The following is a 21,351-nucleotide window of genomic DNA, read 5'->3' as shown; positions in this document are numbered from 1 at the left end:
CTAAGCATATGGTTACACTGCATTACTTTCTCCCGTCTTTTTTTCCATGGGGTTAATCCCTCTAGGGGCTAACAATATGGTTACATGACCATGTTTCTTACAAATTATATTTTTGTTATAGTTCCTTCTAGGGGCTGTTTTGAGCATTACAGTCTAATGCCAGAAGTTTATTTCTGATAAAGGTTTATATGATAATTGTGTATGTTTTAATAATCTCTCCTTATTACAATTATGACCATGATTCAGGCCAACTTAACATCCTTATTACACTAGCACTGTATGAACACTCTTGATATGTTTAGGTGACCCTTCTAGTTTATTTCTCTTGTTACTCCTTCGTGGCTGTCTTGTGTCTTTTTTGGGGGAACTGTGTAAGCCAGCCAGCAACTCTGATAGTGGGGTGGTGAAAGTGATATTCTCTTGGAATTAGCATGGCAGATTTAAATTAGGATGCTAAATGGCAACATTTTCATTTTTAGCTGCAGATAGAGGAAGAAGGTAAATGGAAGTGCTTTAGTTATATGCAGGGCCACTGGAATTACATTGCAGGAAAAGACAAAATTATGAGGCAGGGTTGACCAGTTCTTTTATTAATGTAGTATGCTCATGGACAAGGACTTGATTATTTTTTTTTAGTAGTAATCCTTATTTACATTTTTTTTTTTTTTATATAATGCTGTGGCAAGATTACATGCACAAGATCCACGATACACAAGACCTACAATTATTTCTGGGTCAATCAAATAACTTATCTAACACAGCCCACCATTGTGACAGTGTTTAATTAATCTTTATTGAATTCTAGCGGTATACATTGGGAAGATAGTTGATAAGACATTTAGTGGCCCAGTGCAGCACTCAGCCATGCAGTTGTTCAACATTAAGTAAGGAATGGTTGGATGTGTTAGGCTTTCGGGTATCCTGGCTCATTAATGCAGGCAGTGGGTTGGCAAACTGGGTGGAGTGTGTCTCAATGTGCCCCCCTCCTCCCCAGGCACAACCCTCAGCCTTCTCTAGGAAGACTGAAGGAAAAAAGAAGAATGAGATCAGGCCCGGACTGTATGTGGGTGGATCCCTTCCCTGTCAAAAAACAAAACCACACCGGTCCACCCCCAACTGGCCTGTCGGTTCCCCAGGTCTGTGCGCCAGCTGCCACATAGTCTTGACCCCATCTGTCATACCTTCAAGGTGATCGTCTGTCCAGTCAGGTTCTAATGCTATTAATGTAGGGTGACCAGATTTTGAGGAGCAAAAACCGGGACAGGTCAGACATAAAAGAAGGACTAACGACTTTACACTCACTTTTATATTTGACATGTCCCGTTTTTTTGCGTAGCTTTGTGAATGTGTGTTTATACGTGTGTGTGTGTGTGACTATATACATAGACACACACACACATTTACAAGACTATACATATAAAATGAGCTATGGCTTGACCTCACACCTTGCATCCCCAAACCGCCCCCACCCACCTCTCTCTGCCCCCCCCACCCCCACTCCGTCTCTCTGCTGGGACCAGACAGGGGACTGTGTTGTCTGACAGTAACAGATAAAATATTTTAATTATAGCATACTTTGTAGGCGTCTGTTGAAGAAGAGCATACCTTGAAATTATGCTTCCCTATATAATCTGACCTTTGTCCCAAAAACCGGGACATTTATGTAATAATTTGACCTTTGTCCCAAAAACCGGGACATTTGTTTAAAATTAAGAGAAGCGTCAGGACACCGGGACAGTCCTCTAAAAACCGGGACTGTCCGGGGAAATCTGGGACGTCTGGTCACCCTATTGTGATTTGATTGGTGCACCCCATATGCCAGCAGGGTCACTGTAGCAGGTCGTCCTTCACCAGCAGAGTACACTGCTCTGCCGAGCTGCGGTGCTGAGTCCACCTCCAGGGCATCTATCGCTCGTCGCGCCAGCTCTAGTGTGAGGTTTATTCAATCTGACTGAGTAGGCATGTCTGGGGTGTATTGCTGAGTTGCAGGCCCATTTCTTGTGTGACTTATGTGCACAATGGCTGAAGTACCGCACACGGCCATGTCATGTGGTAAAAGTCGGCATTATTCATGCGACACCGTGCCGAACAGGCAATAGATGCACAATGGGGTGAGGTGTGTGCAGTGGACGTAGTTGAACTGTAATAACTTCAGCTGTGTATTCCTCAAGACCCTTGGGATGTTGCTCAGGACCTTGTTCCACTCTGCCTCCACTTGCGCAGTCTGCATATCCCGGGTCCAGTGATCTTTCAGACTGTTGAGGGCCCCACCTGTCTCCTGGACCAGTACCCCATATATGTTAGGGATCCTGTGGCACGTAGGGCTCCATGTCAATAGTACCTGCAGTACTGGATCTATGTCTGGGTCCCTGCTCCCTTCTCTCAGTACATCATTGAGTACTCCCTCCCTTGTTGTGCGAGGCCAGAGGCTGGCCACCTCAGGGGATGAATCTTGGGTTATCCACATCAAAAGCCATTGCAGTTAGTGTACCAGGTAGTACAATTAGTAGTCCAGCTCCCACAAACCACCTGCAGCCATTGATAAACATAGTTTCTCCAAAGTCAAGCTACGGTACCCCGTGGCCCAGATCAGCTCGGAAAGTCAGCTGTTCAGTTAGTATTAGTGGAACATTGGCCAACACATAGATTAGTCACTATAGAGCAACCGTTTGCGCCAGCGACACTCTCGCTATAGGTGATAACATAGTGTCTGCCGGAAGGCTGATGTCCCTTGAAGCAAAGCAACCATTCTACCAAGGTTGCCCTTTGCGGATGTCCTCTGGTTCCCGATACACCTGGATCCCCTGATATCGAAAGGTGTGCATAGCCAAGGGGACTGCATAGGGCCTGGCGTCTGCCATTAGGGCCGCAGACTGGTCTAACAGCGGGAAGAGACATGATTTAGACACATTTATCCGCAGACCGGACAACTTTCCAAATGTGTCCAACAGTTGCAGCATTAGTATCAGTATCACTATTGTGATTGTAATACAAGGCATTATATATTAGTGGCATCATTAGCCTCCTACTACTATTTAGTCTTGCCACCTAGTTCATAGTTTTTGTGCTTATGTTGGCATCTACAATCCTCATAAACCTGTTTTTCCAAACTGCTACCATCCTTCAATGTGGCTCTACTCTGTGCACAGTAAGCTCTCCGTGTTTGAGCTTTGCGATAACAGCCCAGCCAAATAAATTATTTGGCATATCAGTCTTGCATCAGTTCCTCTATAATGTTCAGTAAGGCTCAGCATGCAAAGAGAACAACTTAAGAAAGTTTAGATAAAACATTTGCCACTTTACGCTGTTATCTTTGCAATCATTCTACACCCACATGCTGCATGTAAGAGGTCTCCCCAGTCCTCATTCCACAATAGACATGTGGGAGATGTCTGGCACCCCATTTTCCATAGTCGTTCCCTAGTCTAAACCTGCTCCATCGCCCCCAACTCCTCCTCCTAATTGTGTCTTATCTGTGGAAATGTGTCTAGTGTATTTCTTAAATGTGAGGTATCTTTTTGGTGAGCAATGGGGGCAGTGGTAATTTTAGCTGCCAGTAGACTAAACTTGGAGATGTCGTTTACTGCATTTATATAGTGTGTAAGTACATGCCGAAGTTGTAGGTAATGGTAGAACTGTATTTTAATAATACAAATTCTTCTTGTAGTCATTCCTAGCCATATTGAAAGTGATGTCCCCTAGTGTGGAAACTTTCAAAGTGTTCCACAATGCGACACTCTGGAGACCTCTCACCTCCAGGATGTGGGAACACAACACCACAGAGGTGTCTGTGCTGTTACCCTCTTTCCACCAAGAGTTTAACATTCGTAGGCAAAGCACAGATCTGGTTGATAATTGAATAGCCAGTTGTTAACCACTGCAAAATGTGCAGCTTGATAGTATGCTATGAGGTCTCCCAGGCATTTTGCTAAGCTCACTTTTGGGCTCTTTATTGCATAATAAAACAGACTTGAACATGGTGGAAACCTGTTTGACAAATCCTCTATGAATATTGAATGGGTGCTTCTGCAGGTTGTATAGCATTCTGGACAAAATTATAATTTTAATTAAATCAGTCAACCAGTATTAGTAGAGCGCAGCACTGTCACCCCTTGAAAAATCTGGGCATAGGGGATGCAAGGTGTAGGAAGCTGGCTTGGGGTGTGGTGAACACCTATGGTGTTATCACCTTATACCAGGTCCAGGTATCCCCTATAAGTGAGGTGTAGTCAGTATCTAGGAAGCCAGGGCTCTCTAGAGGTAGCTGTGGATGAGCAGCCAAGATTTATCTAGGAGACATGCAACCCTTACGCAAATCCACTAGTCACACAGCACTTACACACAGGAAAGAACCACACAGTGTTAAAAAAATAAAGGTACTTTATTGTAGTAACACAAATACTAAAATACTGTATAGGCCGTACTCCACTAGCAGGTGAGTAAACACACTATTATACACATTAGAAGTCGGGAAATGGCATAGAAAGCAATAGAAAATAATGAAATATCAGAAAATAATGGAGACCCTAGGGTGAGACCAAACCATATACTAAGTAAGTGGAATGTGAAAGTTAGACCCCCACCCAAGGGAGTGGAGCTGGAGGAACTAGGAACCCTAAAAGGTAAGTACCAGAGTGCCCCCCCCAGTGACCAGGAGAGAAGAGGTAAGTACCTGTTTTTCCCCCAAACCCACAGATAAACTTTGTAGGACTGTGCAAGATCCAAGCAAGACTGGAGGAAACAGAAGATGGAGCCTACAGAAGAGGCCCTGCAAATGAAGGGGACTAAGTCCAGTTCCAGTTGGAGTGTCCGGTTGGGGCAGGAGCCACTACCCACCATTCTGGAGATGCAGGACCAGGTCGACAGTGAGGACCAGGAGGTGGCTATGCAGCACAAGTGCAGAAGAAGAGTTCCAGGAGTGAAGCAGTCAATGGCCCACGTCAGAAGAAAAGTTGCAGTCGGCCAGTGGTGTGGAATTACTACCAACAAGCCTTGGCAAAGGCAAGAGTTGCAGAGCTGCTGGGGACAATGAAGGTCTTGGGGGACTCAACCCAAGGAGGGGAGTCCCAGGCGACCCTCAGCAGTGAGAACAGTGTCGAGGATGCAGCCCCCACAGGCAACTCACAGGCACAGAAGTCGCAGTGACGCCCACTCAGCACACCTAAAGAGTCGTGCCACGTCTGGAAGAAGAGCCAACAGGCCTTGGTAGCTGCAAGAGTTGCAGTGCACAGGGGTACTGTCCTGCAAGGAGAGACCAGGGATTACTGTCTCCCAAGTTGTACAGCTGGTAGACAGGACCACAGGGACCACTCCAGACCACCACTTGTGATGCAGGATCCACACAGATTTGAAGGAGAGAAGATCCTCGCAGCTGGTCGTCATTACAGTTGGTGCCTGTGGATGCAGGGGAGTGACTCCTTTACTCCTTGCTTCTTGTGCAGGCTGAAGACTCGTCGTCCTCAGAGGATGCACAGCCAGGAAAATGTTGCAGTTGCTGGAAGGAACCAGAGAAACAATGTTGCAGAGTGGAGTTGATGCTGGAGTTGTAGATTGTCGGTTCCTGGATGGTGCGGTTGCAGTCCCAGTGGCCAGAAGATGCAGTAAACGTTGCAGAGGAGTCCTGCTGGAATCTTGTGTAGGAGGCTGGACTGGCTTGTAGTGAGTACCAAGGGGTACTTGCACCTTGCACCAGGCCCAGTTATCCCTTATTAGTGTATAGGGTGTCTAGCAGCTTAGGCTGATAGATAATGGTAGCTTAGCAGAGCAGCTTAGGCTGAACTAGGAGACGTGTGAAGCTACTACAGTACCACTTAGTGTCATATGCACAATATCATAAGAAAACACAATACACAGTTATACTAAAAATAAAGGTACTTTATTTTTATGACAATATGCCAAAGTATCTTAGAGTGTACCCTGAGTGAGAGGATAGGAAATATACACAAGATATATATACACAATAGCAAAAATATGCAGTATAGTCTTAGAAAACAGTGCAAACAATGTATAGTTACAATAGGATGCAATGGGGACACATAGGGATAGGGGTAACACAAACCATATACTCCAAAAGTGGAATGCGAACCACGAATGGACCCCAAACCTATGTGACCTTGTAGAGGGTCGCTGGGACTATTAGAAAATAGTGAGAGTTAGAAAAATAACCCTCCCCAAGACCCTGAAAAGTGAGTGCAAAGTGCACTAAAGTTCCCCTAAGGATAAAGAAGTCGTGTTAGAGGAATAATGCAGGAAAGACACAAACCAACAATGCAACAACGATGGATTTCCAATCTAGGGTACCTGTGGAACAAGGGGACCAAGTCCAAAAGTCACAAGCAAGTCGGAGATGGGCATATGCCCAGGAAATGCCAGCTGTGGATGCAAAGAAGCTTCTACTGGACAGAAGAAGCTGAGGTTTCTGCAGGAACGAAAAGGGCTAGAGACTTCCCCTTTGGTGGACGGATCCCTCTCGCCTTGGAGAGTCGTGCAGAAGTGTTTTCCCGCCGAAAGAACGCCAACAAGCCTTGCTAGCTGCAAATCATGCGGTTAGCGTTTTTGGACGCTGCTGTGGCCCAGGAGGGACCAGGAGGTCGCAAATTGGACCAGGAGGTAGAGGGGACGTCGAGCAAGACAAGGAGCCCTCTCAGCAGCAGGTAGCACCCGGAGAAGTGCCAGAAACAGGCACTACGAGGATGCGTGAAACGGTGCTCACCCGAAGTTACACAAAGGAGTCCCACGTCGCCGGAGACCAACTTAGAAAGTCGTGCAATGCAGGTTGGAGTGCCGTGGACCCAGGCTTGGCTGTGCACAAAGGATTTCCGCCGGAGTGCACAGGGGCCGGAGTAGCTGCAAAAGTTGCGGTTCCCAGCAATGCAGTCTAGCGAGGTGAGGCAAGGACTTACCTCCACCAAACTTGGACTGAAGAGTCACTGGACTGTGGGGGTCACTTGGACAGAGTTGCTGGATTCGAGGGACCTCGCTTGTCGTGCTGAGAGTAGACCCAAGGGACCGGTAATGCAGCTTTTTGGTGCCTGTGGTTGCAGGGGGAAGATTCCGTCGACCCACGGGAGATTTCTTCGGAGCTTCTAGTGCAGAGAGGAGGCAGACTACCCCCACAGCATGCACCACCAGGAAAACAGTCGAGAAGGTGGCAGGATCAGCGTTACAGAGTTGCAGTAGTCGTCTTTGCTAATATGTTGCAGGTTTGCAGGCTTCCAGCGCGGTCAGCAGTTGATTCCTTGGCAGAAGGTGAAGAGAGAGATGCAGAGGAACTCGGATGAGCTCTTGCATTCGTTATCTAAAGTTTCCCCAGAGACAGAGACCCTAAATAGCCAGAAAAGAGGGTTTGGCTACTTAGGATAGAGGATAGGCTAGCAACACCTTAAGGAGCCTATCAGAAGGAGTCTCTGACGTCACCTGGTGGCACTGGCCACTCAGAGCAGTCCAGTGTGCCAGCAGCACCTCTGTTTCCAAGATGGCAGAGGTCTGGAGCACACTGGAGGAGCTCTGGACACCTCCCAGGGGAGGTGCAGGTCAGGGGAGTGGTCACTCCCCTTTCCTTTGTCCAGTTTCGCGCCAGAGCAGGGCTAAGGGGTCCCCTGAACCGGTGTAGACTGGCTTATGCAGAATTGGGCACATCTGTGCCCAAGAAAGCATTTCCAGAGGCTGGGGGAGGCTACTCCTCCCCTGCCTTCACACCATTTTCCAAAGGGAGAGGGTGTAACACCCTCTCTCAGAGGAAGTCCTTTGTTCTGCCATCCTAGGCCAGACCTGGCTGGACCCCAGGAGGGCAGATTCCTGTCTGAGGGGTTGGCAGCAGCTGCAGTGAAACCCCAGGAAAGGTAGTTTGGCAGTACCAGGGTCTGTGCTACAGACCACTGGGATCATGGGATTGTGCCAACTATGCCAGGATGGCATAGAGGGGGCAATTCCATGATCATAGACATGTTACATGGCCATATTCGGAGTTACCATTGTGAAGCTACATATAGGTAGTGACCTATATGCAGTGCACGCGTGTAATGGTGTCCCCGCACTCACAAAGTCCGGGGAATTGGCCCTGAACAATGTGGGGGCACCTTGGCTAGTGCCAGGGTGCCATCACACTAAGTAACTTTGCACCTAACCTTTACCAGGTAAAGGTTAGACATATAGGTGACTTATAAGTTACTTAAGTGCAGTGTAAAATGGCTGTGAAATAACGTGGACGTTATTTCACTCAGGCTGCAGTGGCAGGCCTGTGTAAGAATTGTCAGAGCTCGCTATGGGTGGCAAAAGAAATGCTGCAGCCCATAGGGATCTCCTGGAACCCCAATACCCTGGGTACCTTAGTACCATATACTAGGGAATTATAAGGGTGTTCCAGTAAGCCAATGTAAATTGGTAAAATTGGTCACTAGCCTGTCAGTGACAATTTGAAAGAAATGAGAGAGCATAACCACTGAGGTTCTGGATAGCAGAGCCTCAGTGAGACAGTTAGGCACCACACAGGGAACACATACATATAGGCCACAAACTTATGAGCACTGGGGTCCTGACTAGCAGGGTCCCAGTGACACATAACAAACATACTGAAAACATAGGGTTTTCACTGTGAGCACTGGGCCCTGGCTAGCAGGATCCCAGTGGGACAGTGAAAACACCCTGGCATACACTCACAAACAGGCCAAAAGTGGGGGTAACAAGGCTAGAAAGAGGCTACTTTCTCACATCTTGCACATCGAATCTGAGGACCCACCAAAGCGGGATATCCTAAATAGCCCAGAAAGGGGGATTGGTCACCCAGCAGGGTGAACACCTATCAGGAGGGGGCTGTGACATCACCTGCCTGATCTGGCCCCTCAGTTGCTCCCATGGGCCTCTGCCCACCTTGGAATCAAGATGATAGAATCAAGTGGCCATCCGGAGGATCTCTGGGCACCACCCCTGGGGTGGTGATGGACAGTGAAGTGATCACTCCCCTTTCTATTGTCCAGTTTCGCGCCAGAGCAGGGACAGGGGTCCCTGGACTGGTGCAAACCGGTTTATGGAAAGAGGGCACCAAATGTGCTCTTCAAAGCATACCAGTGGCTTGGGGAGGCTACCCCTCCCAAGCCATGCCATGTAACACCTATTTCCAAAGGGAGAGGGTGTTGCCCCCCACTCCTAAAGGAAATCCTTTGTTCTGCCTTCCTGGGCTTAAGCTGTTCAAGCAGCAGGAGGGCAGAACCCTGTCTGTAGGATGGCAGCAGTGCGGGCTGCCTGGGAAAACCCTGTAAACTGGTAGGAGGAAAGCTGGGAGTCCTCTCAGGAGCCCCCAAAGTGCATGGAATCATACAACCAATACTGGCAACAGTACCAAACATGCACAGGTTCGGAGTTACCATTATGTAGCTGGACACAGGTAGTGAGCTGTGTCCAGTACATGGGTAAAATGGCTTCCCTGCACTTACGACGTCCAGGAAAATGGAGCTGGAGTTCGTTGGGGCACCTCTGCTCATGCGAGGGTGCCCTCCCACACAGTTACCTGCACCCTGCCCTCTGGGCTAGGAGGGCCTACCATAGGGGTGACTTACATTGACATGGTGCAGTGACCTGTGGTGAAAGGCTGCATGCATCTTTTCACGCAGGCTGCAGTGGCAGGCCTGAAGACACATTTTGCATGGTCTCCCATGGGTGGCATAATACATGCTTAAAACATGCTGCAGCCCATGGGGAACCCCTGGTGCGCCAATGGCCTGGGTACCTAGGTATCATATACTAGGGGCTTACATTGGGACACCAGTATGCCAATTGTGGAGCGTGCTAGTCCTAAGCAACCACATTTAGAGGGAGAGTCCACAGTCACTAGAGTCCTGGTTAGCTGGATCCCAGTGAACACAGTCAAATCACACTGACCGCAGGCAAAAAGTGGGGGTAACCATGCCAAAAAGAGGGTACTTTCCTACACGAGGTCTCAGGCGAAGAGCCAGGTCTTGAGTTTCTTTCTGAAGTCAGCGAGGGAGGTGGAGGGGCAGGTCGTTACAGGTCTTGGTGGCGAAGTAGGAGAAGGAATGGCCACCACTGCGGCTGAGATGGATACAGGAGGTGTGTGTAAATCCACTACCCATCATAAAGATCAGCAAGGGCATCCACTGGTAAGTAGCCTTTTTAAGTTTTTCACTTGTGTAGCATGTTTCTTTCGCATCCCCACTCTTAGCTTAGATGTGTCCCCAAGTATGTAATCCCTTCGCCCTTCGGTCCCTTTATATATGGAATATTCAGCCTTTCAACTGTTGCTGGAAACCCCTCCTCCAACCCGATTTTTATTTGTAGGATGGAATGAGTGCTAAACTCATTTAAATTCTGTATTGTTATTGGGGTGGAGGTGTCCGAGCCCTGCAGGTATACAGGAAGTTTGTCTGCATATAAAGAGAGTTTACCCTCCAAACCCAAGTCCTATTCAAAACCTCTAAGGCTATTGTGACCTCTAATATTGACTGCCTTGGCCGCCCTGCCACCGAGAAAATAGGTGGAGTCATAGGTCACCCCGGCACGTGCCACGAATGATGAGAAAGGATTGTGATAAAATTCTGTTAAACACCTGTGCTCGTTGTTCAGTGTACAGAAGACATGTATATTTAACAAATATTTAGTCGAATCCCAGTTTCTCGAGTATTGCAAACAAGTACACACGTTCTATCGAGTTGAAGGCCCTCTTCAAATCATTCTTACGAAAAGCCTCCTAGCTTGACAATCTGGGTGCGAAGGCAATAGAATCCAAGTTTTCCGATGTTATGTCTGGTAGACCTACTAGGTAAGACTTCACTTTAATCCCAGTGGCCGGGTGTTTCAGCTACTGTAAAAAGATATTTTGCTAGAACTGTGGCCAGGTTTTGGCTTCTACATGCAGCCTGTTAATAGGTGGTGGTTATTTCGTAGCAGAGCAGCTCTGCTGCAGAATATACGAATCTGCTTTCAAGCAAGCTTTGTTTGTTCAACCTTCCCAAGGTCTTCAGTCTTGGCTTTTGGTTTGAGCGATGAAGGACCTTGTGTTAACCCCTGTGGTTCCTATGGTTTATTTCAGCTCTGGATTTAAGAACCATGTAGCATTTAACTGCCACATCCCTGATCTCTCCCATTTTTTGTCACTGTGTGTGCTTTGGTTGAGGGAATGAAGTAGTCCATACACCAGAAGGATGTATGCATTTCTGAAACAAGTAAAGATTTTTGATCCGGGTGTTGTTTTCGCCATATGTCACAGAATGAGTAGACTGACATGATGGTGACCAGGCGGGCGGGTATATCATCCCATCAGTTGGCTCTGGGTGTCTATTTTTGCCTTAGTTCATGACTGTTAAATTCTTCACCTATAACCATTATTCCTTGGGGGATTCTGCCAATAACGTATTCAGGACCTTTAGAGTTTGGTGGATAGGATACTGTCAAAACATGGTGGATATGCTGTCCTCTATATTACTGTTGGTATAGGCCAGTGGTTCCCAACCTGTGGTCCGGGGACCCCTGGGGGTCCGCAAAGCCTTCTCAGGGGGTCCGTGAGAGCCTAGAAACGTAAAAAATATTAACAAATATTGACAAATTAGGTACCCAGCTTCCAGTAATGACTCAGGCGGGGGTCCCCGGATTCCCATGATGATTCAGTGGGGGTCCCTGGGTTCCATTAATGTTAAAGTGGGGGTCCACAGAAATCAAAAGGTTGGGAACCACTGGATAGGCTATAAGGCTCTGGTAATATGGCAGAAGGGATATCCCCAGTGTTTGTGATCAGCTAGACTTGAAATAATCTTATGGAACTCTGATGAGAACAATGGTGGAGCATATACGTTTTAGGCATGCTACTGGTTGCCCGCTATTATACCTGTCACTATTATATAGAGCCCCAATTTATCTGCCCAGGTCTACGTTGTGTCTGTTGGGAATTATTTTTGTAATCTTATTGCCACATCCCTCAAACCGCGAGTAAAGCTTACATGTAACTCTTAGCCAGAACCGTATCCGGCAAAAAACTCACCATTGTTTCCCAACATGGGGGGGTTTCTTGAATCATCAATATATATGTGGGGCTGCACGTTTAGGGAATTGTAAGACTGCTGTGCACTTAATCTTTTTGAGCCGCCCATTCACATTCTGGGATTAGTAGCAAAGTTCTCCTGGTGTAATATGTTGTCTAGGCTACGTCATAGTTTGTAGATGAGTTCTTGCGGTAGCCATGATGTTTATGCCCCTTGTTAACTTGATGTTGCATTGCTCATGTAAACTCGCACCTCATTAAACAATAAAACTCAAACCCCACCCCTGCACTTTGGAACAAGAAGAAACTGTCTTGAAACATATGTGGTAAACAAACACCCCTTGGTTGTAGAGTAGCAATTAATCTATCTCTAGGCATTTGCCATCGGCCCCACTCAGTTCTATTGGCCTACCTTGCTCATTTAGGGATTAGAGACAAGGCCTTACAGCTTCTAAGTTCTTTCCTCTCTAGTAGAATACAAAAGGCTGCGTGTAGCCACTTTACATCAGCACCTTTTCCTTGACTTGTGGTGTTCCCCTAGGTTCATTGTTAAGTCCCGCCCTCTCTAACGATTGGCCTCTTAGTCATATAATACGCGGATGACACACAGATAACTGTCACCATAACCTATGACACAGAGTCACCAGCAAGTCCTGTTATTTGGAAGAGCTTCATCAATCTGGTCTTAATCATGGTGGCCGACTGAGTTTGGCACACTACCCATACTAGTCAAATCTGCCAGAGACGTAGGAGTAATATTTGATGATTCCCTGACCATCTCTACCTAGGTTAATCATGTTACACCCTCTTGTTGTAACAATCTTAAAGTTCTAAAAAAGATCTTTCTTTTTATTCCTGTTTCATCTTGGAAAATAGTGGCTCTGGTGTTATCTTCTCTCAACTCGATTATTGTAATGCGTAGGTATCAATCAAGTGCTCCAGAGAAGTCTTCAGGTTGCATGAAATGTGTCAGACCATCTTATTGTAAACATAACAATACATTAGTTAGTTTCTAGGGAGTTGTAGATGCTTCATTAGCTTCCAGCGCAGAAGAGTGCCACATTCAAGGTGCTTTGCTTTGCACATAAAGGCCTTCACAACAAAGGGCCGCTCTGGCCTCCTTGCTGCTGCTCTTTTTTCACTATGTGGTGGTTGCAAAGGACATATCGATTTCTGGCTTTCCTCTCCTGCAGCTCTGGCTCACCTGGCATTGCATCAGGAAGCCACAAATTCAGGGAATGGCTGCTGGGTCTCTTCTGCTGGGGTCTTGATAGTTCACGGTCAAGCTGCTTCACCAAAGCGCGGTCACCACTGCCTCTCCGTGTTGTCTGTCCTGTAGCCCCAACCTCTTTGCATATCTCAGGGGCAGTACATCACTGAATGCTGCTTTGTGTTGTGTTAACCGGTCTGTGGCCATGCCGCCATTTTCTTCTGGTACAATCCTCACTTGGCAATAGTGCACATCATCTTCCTTTGGCCGGTTCTCTACTCACAACTGCGGGTCCCATACGATGGTTGAAAACAGTACCCCAGGTGTCCCTAGGATGCAGTGCAAGGTAAGATTATCAGTAAGGATGCCACTTTTCCCAGAGAAAGATACTGACCATGTGTTCACGTTTTAACATCCTGACATGGTTCTTAAGTAGAACTTCATATGAAATCATCTGTATTCATTTTTAACATGGCCTTTCTGTCTTTGTTTACTTTATTTATCAGTCGGTGGTCCGCAGGGCAGCTGTGGAACGAATTTTAAAGTGTTTTCTTCTTACATTTTCTTTTTAAAGTATGTTCAGGTAAGGGGAAAATACCAGCCTTAGGTGATTTTTCTAATTTGTGCACCGCCAAGGACATTAAAATACCACTTCTGCCAATATAAAACCATCCAGGTGGCAACCCTAATTATGAAGGGTGTAAGGTGCGCTTGCGGAGCTCTAGTAAAAGGCATCCGACATTGCAAGCCACACCAAGAGTGAGCCTTGATTTTTATTCTGTGACTTCACCCTTCTACAAATATTTGATTCCGCATTAGTTCACTCACATAATATAATGACAGAACACAGTAAGACAATGGCACCGTTTTTACAGTTCCATCCACACCGCCAACCACGCTTACATACAGAATGGTCTGAGAGTTCAGTCTAGTTGCAACGGATGGCAGATGTCACAGCTTCATCACATCACATACAGTGATGCTGTTTTCAAACGGTCTGAATGTTAATGAATATCTTCTCAAAAAATTACCTCACATGAATATTGTGGTATGGAATACTGCGGGTAAGAATATTGTTTTTTTAAAGTTTTTTTTGTAATTTTTAAATCGTTATTTTAAATATAGTTGTACATAATATAGATTTTGTATTGTTTTGTGATGTTTAATAGGTGTTTAAAGTTGTTATTATTATGTTAATTTAAGTTGTTAGTAATATTTTAGTAGTTTTATTGTTATGGTAACATTTTTAAAGTTTTATTTTTGACTTTATTCTATGTTTTTAAATACTAGCAGGTTGTTGGGTTTGTAGGACAGGGTGAGAAGACGTTTAAATATATATTTAAATTTTTTACAGTTTGATCAGTTTAATTGGTTATACTAGTAGTTATGTGAATCTTTTAGTTACATTAATTTTGAAAAATATTTTTTAAATTGGGTAATTAGATTATAAATTATGTAAATTAATAAATCATCTAATGCTTTATTAAAGGGTTCATTCTTTTGTATTTAAATTGTATAATTATATTAATCATGTAAATTATTTAATTAAATACATAAATTAAATTTATTTATTTTAATGTCATGTGTTTGGGGTTTTTTAAGATTTACTTTTTTCATTTTTTAATGTGATTTATTTATTTTTAGCATAATTTCACTTTCCTTTGTGGGTTGCTGGGATTGTATAGAAATATGATTGGAAGTGTTTTAATATACATTTATTTAGAGTTTTTAATTGGTAAAGAATGTTTTTATAATAAGTATTTTTTTGATTATTTTTAACTACAATTTTGGTTTTATATCTGACCCTTCCAAAGCTCAACACTTTCTCTACTTTTGCGTGGGTTGAAGTAGGAGTAATAAATCTCTCCACACCAAAGTTCAACACTTTCACTACTGTTGTTTAGATTTGAGAGGAAATAGTAACACCGACCTCCTCCAAAGTCCAGCGCTTTCCCCTCCTGTTGCTTAGGTTTGACTGGGAATAGTAAATTTCACCCCTCTAAAGTTTAATACTTTCGCCAGTATTGCGTATGTTAAAGTGGGAATAGTAAACTAAACCCCTCCAAAGTCCTATGCTTTCCCTACTGTTGTTTAGGTTGGAATGGGAATAGTAAATCCAACCCCAAAGTCAAACCCTTTCAATGCTGTTACTTGAACTGGAGTGGGAATAGTAAATCTGGCCCCTTCAAGTTCAATGCTTTCTCTACGGTTGTTAAGGATGGAGTGGGAATTGTAATTTGCACACCTCCAACAGAGCCAGACTGGCTATTTAGTCCAGTGGGCATTACCCTGGGCCTGATTTGAAAGGTCAGAACATCTGATTGTGCCTCTGTCACTTTTCCCAGCTCTGCTTTGTTAGTTGCAGCAAGCACAGCAGGGCTCCGGCAGCGAAGGAGAGATAAAGTGAGTGTAAGAGGTCACAGAGAAGGAGAAGGGAGGAGAATAGAAGGAGAAAAACAGAAGATGGGTGGATGGAAATAGAAGAGAGGGATAGAGCGAGTGGAGAAGTGAGCAGGGTGGTTTAACCATTTTTGAATGGGCTCCTTCTATTTCCCAATCTGGTGCAACCCTCCAAAGTGAAACACTTTCGCTACTGTTGCTTAGGGTAGGGTGGGACTTGTACATCTGCCCCTGCCAAACCCCATCACTTTCTGTAGCTTAGTTTGAAGGGGGAATAGTACATTGTATCCATCTACATTTCTATACTTTCCCTACTGTTTTTTTTAGTTTGGAGTGGGAGTAGTAAATTGTATTCTTCAAAACTGAACTATTTCATTGAATTTGGAACGTTTTGTTTTATTCATAATTTTAGTTTACTTTTGATTATAATAGAATGTAATTGTTTGTTTGATATTTCAGGTTTTTTTATGTTATTAATTTGGATGTAGCATTTAAGATATGTTTTTCTTTTTTGTTGGAGAGAAACATAACATAAACATTTTTATTAATTGGTGTATGTTTTCTAAAACCCCCTGCTATGCAGCAGGCAAGAAAGTTATTTCTTGTTCAGGAAACTACAGTATGTTCTTGTGCAATAAATCACTGTTGTGGTATCATGAGTGTTAGGAATGTAGTCGGTTTCTGCTTGAGGTTCTGAACTGTCATTTGGCTATCAAGGTCCAGTTAGCATATAACTGATTAACTACTTACCATTAAACCTTTCTATCTGAATTGGTCTGGCGTGCGCTTTGCTTCACCCCTTTGACTGAATATGAATCCTATATGTTACTGTGAACAGCATACTGTATATGTGGTATTTCTACAGCACAAACCTAGACAAAAAGCAGCGAGGCGCTGTACATGGTCAAAGTCCAGCATAAAGTCAACGAGTCATAGAAAGGTAGCTGGGTTCTGGATCGTTAATGTATTGTGATGTAGTTTTCTTTAAAAAGGCACATCTTCAACTATTTCCAGAATTGGGGCAGCATTGGGGCGGTCCTGATGAATACAAGGGTGTTCTGCCACATCCTGGGTGTGGGTGTGCCAAGAACCACCACCGATGATGAGCTTGTCTGCAGAAATAGCGGGGATGCCGGTTATGAAAGCTTTGTAAAATTATGCCACTGGTTTTGAAGATGGTGCGTGCCATCAAGGAGATCCAATCATAGTATTGGCTATTAACTTGTAATGAATGACATCTATACAGCGCATTCCTTGATAAATAGATCTTCACATTTGCTCTTTTTTCCCTTCCTTGAACTAGAGACATATTTTAGATAGCACTTACATGCATGTATTATGAGCATTGCTCACCACCAAAGTACATTCCACCCAACCCTCCGTGCCATGGCATGTTTAACCGCTTCTTGATGTCCCTGTCCGTGTGTGCTCTTCTTCATGTATGAAAACTGTGTATTGAACACCACATTACCATGATACCAGGTGGAGTTAGGTGTTAGTTATCTCTTCAGGTGTAGGTAGGTAATCAGTGATGTATCTTGCGTGCCAGTGCCTTTCATTGTCATGATTTCAGGCAACCTAGTGCTTAATGCGGATTGTCATTATCATTGTATAGACACTAACCATGGAGGCAGTGGTAGGCACTGTTTCTACACTTTCCGTTATATATTTATGTTACACCCCTGGTGGCAGTGGTAAGTACCAATCAGAGCTTGGCTTTATGTGGCTTAACAGCTGAACTAAATATTAATATATGCCAAGGCATCATGAAAATTCATCCACGGAACAGGTTTTGAACGTGGACACGTGCAAACGGACAAAATCAGCTTAATTACAACTGCTGCTGCAGAACACGCTGCACATGTGTCCTCACCTGCAACCGTGGCTATTTAAACCGAGCCGTACAGCATCTCCCCTTTCAGCCTTGTTGGATTCCCAGTGTCGCTTCCCTGGCTCCCAATTGCAGTCTCCTGGCAGCGGTTTTCAGACATCTCCTCCTCTTCGGCAGCGGTTCTCTTCGTTGCTTCTGCTGCGCTTCCGTCGGCAAGGCTACTGCGTGCCTCAAAGAGAAGAGCATTACAAAGGTCAGACTAAATAAAGTCAAAACGCATACATCGCGCTCTGCGCTGGACCACCAATAATATAAAGTGAAACAAGCATAAATAGCTGCTCAAAGGATTTCTTGTGCACTGGGAGGTGTGTTTTTCTGAACTAAGCAGCAAAACTTGACTTCAGACTGTTGTATTTCTCAGGAAAGACATATTTCTTGTAATAGCTGCATCTGTTGAAAAACTGATGATTTAAGCAGCTTATCGAACCTGGTGACATTGAGAACTCGTAACACCATTGACTTTTGAACTGTTTCATCAGACTTTTTTGGATTTGGATTGTGTTGTTACAAGACTGTATTCCGGACATTCAAGATTGCTTAATGGGCATAGAAAGAACTTATCGTCATAACACTAAAGAAATTGTCTGAGCACTTTTGGTTGAACAGTGTCTAAAGAGTGGTATTCACTTACAGATTATAATATGCCTGAACAGTCCTGCTGCAGCGCGGAGGAATCCTAGCTATTATCTCAGACCAAATACTGGATTACATGCCTTAGGCCAATGGACCAACCCGACATTGAATTGAGGGGATGTCAATGACATACGTCATAATTATCACATAAAACAATAATAAACAAGAATCAGACAATCTAATTACACTGCAATGACCACACCAGTTTATTAAGAAGATTTGTAAGTTTATTTCCCTATATTAACAATGCTAAAGTCACGAAAATAATTCTCAAACACAAATGATACATATAAAGAGTCATCAAAGATTGATTAGAACGCCTTATATATCTGAGTTTAATCAAAACAAGTACACAAATCAACTCAAGAGTTATGACACAAATTAATAGCACCAACATCTGTGCTAAAGAAATCGCGTACATTTATGTAATAAGACTAATGAACATCAACATGAATCATAAGCATGTGAAGATAGACACCCTCACTAACCACTAACTGGCATTAACATGCTGGGCTTCATGTAAAAGATTTAGGAACACAAATTTAGAAAACATACTAATTCGAGTTATATCAAAAATCATATGCAGCAATTAGTTAAGGAGTTGCAGCTGTTACCTGGAAAACAAAAGACACATAACAATTCACACTCTATACATTACCCATAAGTTCAATGGATAACAACAAGAATCACTTCAGCAGGGGGACACCATCAGCCAACATGTCTAAATCCGACAAAACTTCATGCTCAGGAAGAAACTTCTAACAATGTTGCATCTACTTCCATCCTCGAGGGAAAAACACGTTAGTAACATTTTCTAAACATTAAGGCAGTCAAACTCTAACAATTACCTAATAAATCGGACCTTGAAAGGTCTATTATAAAATTCCACTAGTGTGTATAGCTACCCCAACTATAAACTATAAAACACACTCTTTTTGAGTAAGCATTGAATAATGAAAAACAATTCCATTTATAATTAAGTTAGCCTAAGTAGAAAACAAAATGGATTATGGTGGCCATTTACAAAAACCACACGTTTTGTTACCAACGTAATTAAAATCACACATTAGTTCATCAAAATCAGTACTTATTTATTATACATTTTTATCAGTAAAATCTCTGCTCCTGCAGTCCTAGAGCCAGATACACTTAGCAAATCTGTATCCTTCATCCTGTACTCCAACACTGATGAGTGCTCTGCTCTGTGGATACGTTTGACGTGGTTTGAGGAGGAGGAGCTTGGACAGCGGATGCCGGAGCTTGGAGCGTTGGATCATTGGTGCAGAGTATTCTCCAGTCCGTAATCGGAAGCGTCCCGCCACTCTAATAGGCCTCGCTGGCCCTCTCAGGCCCACCCAAGGTCTCACCAGATTTATTCCCCGGTCTGTGGCCTGCTGCTGCTCACTGAGCTGCTCACTTGATAGCAGAGCGGAGTGTGACATGAGCTGTGAGGCCAAGGGGCGCCATGTGGGAGACCTGAGCGGCTGGAGCTGTCGGACCGGTCTGGGTGCTGGAGTCTTGTGTCCTGCGGTTCCTGGCGGCGGGCACAGGCCCCTCCGTGAGTTTGAAGCAGCAGCCTAGAGCTTCATTCATCAAGACACAGGCAAGTGGGGGGGGGAGGGGCGGGCAGAAAGCTTAGGCTGCAGGCAGCTCGCGCTGGGCGGAGGTCGCTGGTATTAGGCCAGTGCGGCTTGCACTGGCTGAGCTGTTCTGCCCTCAATCGCCCTTAATCGCTCCCCATAAATTCTTTAAGACTTTTTATTTCACCTCATTTGCCAGGCTCGCAGGCTGTGCTGCGACATCGCCTTTATCAAGACTTTCGGGGGATAACTTTTGGAAGACCCACAGTGTGTTTGAGCCTCCCCTCGCAGATCATCAGCTGAGCCCTGAAGGGTTTGAAGGGGTTGCAGAAACTTTGAGGATTATGCGGTCAGGCAAAGCAAGGAGGGAACCTGCAATTACTCAAAAGCACAAAAAGTGCAGATGGGGTGATATTGTGTATAATGCCAGAGACCACCCGCTGTTGGGTCAAGGGTATGAGTTTGAACCCTAAATATTAACCCCCGTTGCGCCAGTGGCCCCTCGGACTTCTGCACTAGATGTTGAACTGTTAAATACATCATCTTTGAAATCTTTGGACCCCGTTGCAATTAAGCACCAATCGTTTGGCACTGTGTTGAGTTTGTCTATGTCCTGCGAGTCACCCTTGTTGGCTTATTTAAAAAAAACTCCTGCTGCTAAAAAAGTGGATGGCGGTGGCGCTCAGCACTCTGTGAGTCTGAGTGCATCTTTGACAACTGGCGCCACGGAGTCCACAGCAAAGGGGCCCGGTCATTTGAAGCACAAGTTCAAGTACATTACTCTGCATTACCAACTATTCTTGTGGGTCTTCATGGCCTTGTAAGTAGCCTAGAGGTCAAGGAGCTAGCCATTGATGCATCAGCTGCTAAGGAAAAAATAACTCCATTGGCGTCACAAGTGGTTAACTCGGCCTCGGATCTACTGTGGTATGAGGCTTCACCAATAGTTATTTCAAGTGACCTTTCTTTTGATGCCTTGGAGGTGGTTTCTTCCCCACCTGTGCCTTCGCGGCAGAATGTGCAATTTTATCAAGGCCTTGATTGCCAGCAGGGCAATAGTATGGACCCTATCTCCAGCTCACCGGTTGCGCAATGGACTGGTAGTCCGACTGGCAGCATATTACCCTTGCTTCCAACGAAATAACCAAGTGTGGTTGGTATAGGCAATTCTCAAATTGAATTTAATGGTAAGGAGCCAAATGACCAATCGCTTTTGGATTTATCCTGCTTTTGTACAGAATCTTTGGAGTGTTTAGATACTTAGCCTAAGACCATGACCAATGCTGTAGCTGATCCTTGTGGGCCTGTTTGGTCTCAGTTTTTGCAAACTTTACAATCCACCGTTTTGGCTTTAAACTATCACTCTGACAAACTACATGTGCAAGTTCACTTGCTGAACACATTAGCTACATATGTGGCGAGGACTGACTGCAAATTAGATAACTTAAACCAGTTGATCGTCAGAGCACAAGCAAGCACTAATTTGGTCCAAGCGGCTTGCTGTTGCTCCACGATTATAGAAAGCCTGTCATCCCTTCCAACTTTTCTAAGCTCAGTTTTGTCAGAAATTAAGAAGTTTTCATCTCGTTCAGAGCCATCAGCCACTTCGATGAATTTGGGTCACCATTCCGAATTGGCATGGTAAAAA

At 44.7% G+C, this 21,351-nt stretch overlaps 1 protein-coding gene across 1 annotated transcript in view; it reads left to right on the top strand.

The window, feature by feature from the left end:
* LOC138249617 (zinc finger protein 585A-like) overlaps window positions 1–21,351 on the top strand; it is a 168,986-nt gene that overhangs the window by 73,436 nt on the left and 74,199 nt on the right. The window contains exons 10-11 of the mRNA XM_069203565.1: window positions 19,255–19,402; window positions 19,903–20,057. Of these exons, the coding sequence (XP_069059666.1) occupies window positions 19,255–19,402; window positions 19,903–20,057 (303 nt within the window). The remainder of the gene's footprint in view (window positions 1–19,254; window positions 19,403–19,902; window positions 20,058–21,351) is intronic.

Source organism: Pleurodeles waltl, chromosome 8 (assembly GCF_031143425.1).
Source record: "Pleurodeles waltl isolate 20211129_DDA chromosome 8, aPleWal1.hap1.20221129, whole genome shotgun sequence".
In the NCBI taxonomy this organism is placed as follows: Eukaryota; Metazoa; Chordata; class Amphibia; order Caudata; family Salamandridae; genus Pleurodeles; species Pleurodeles waltl.
Note: the sequence above shows the minus strand (reverse complement) of the source record. Positions and strands in the feature narration are given on the sequence as shown.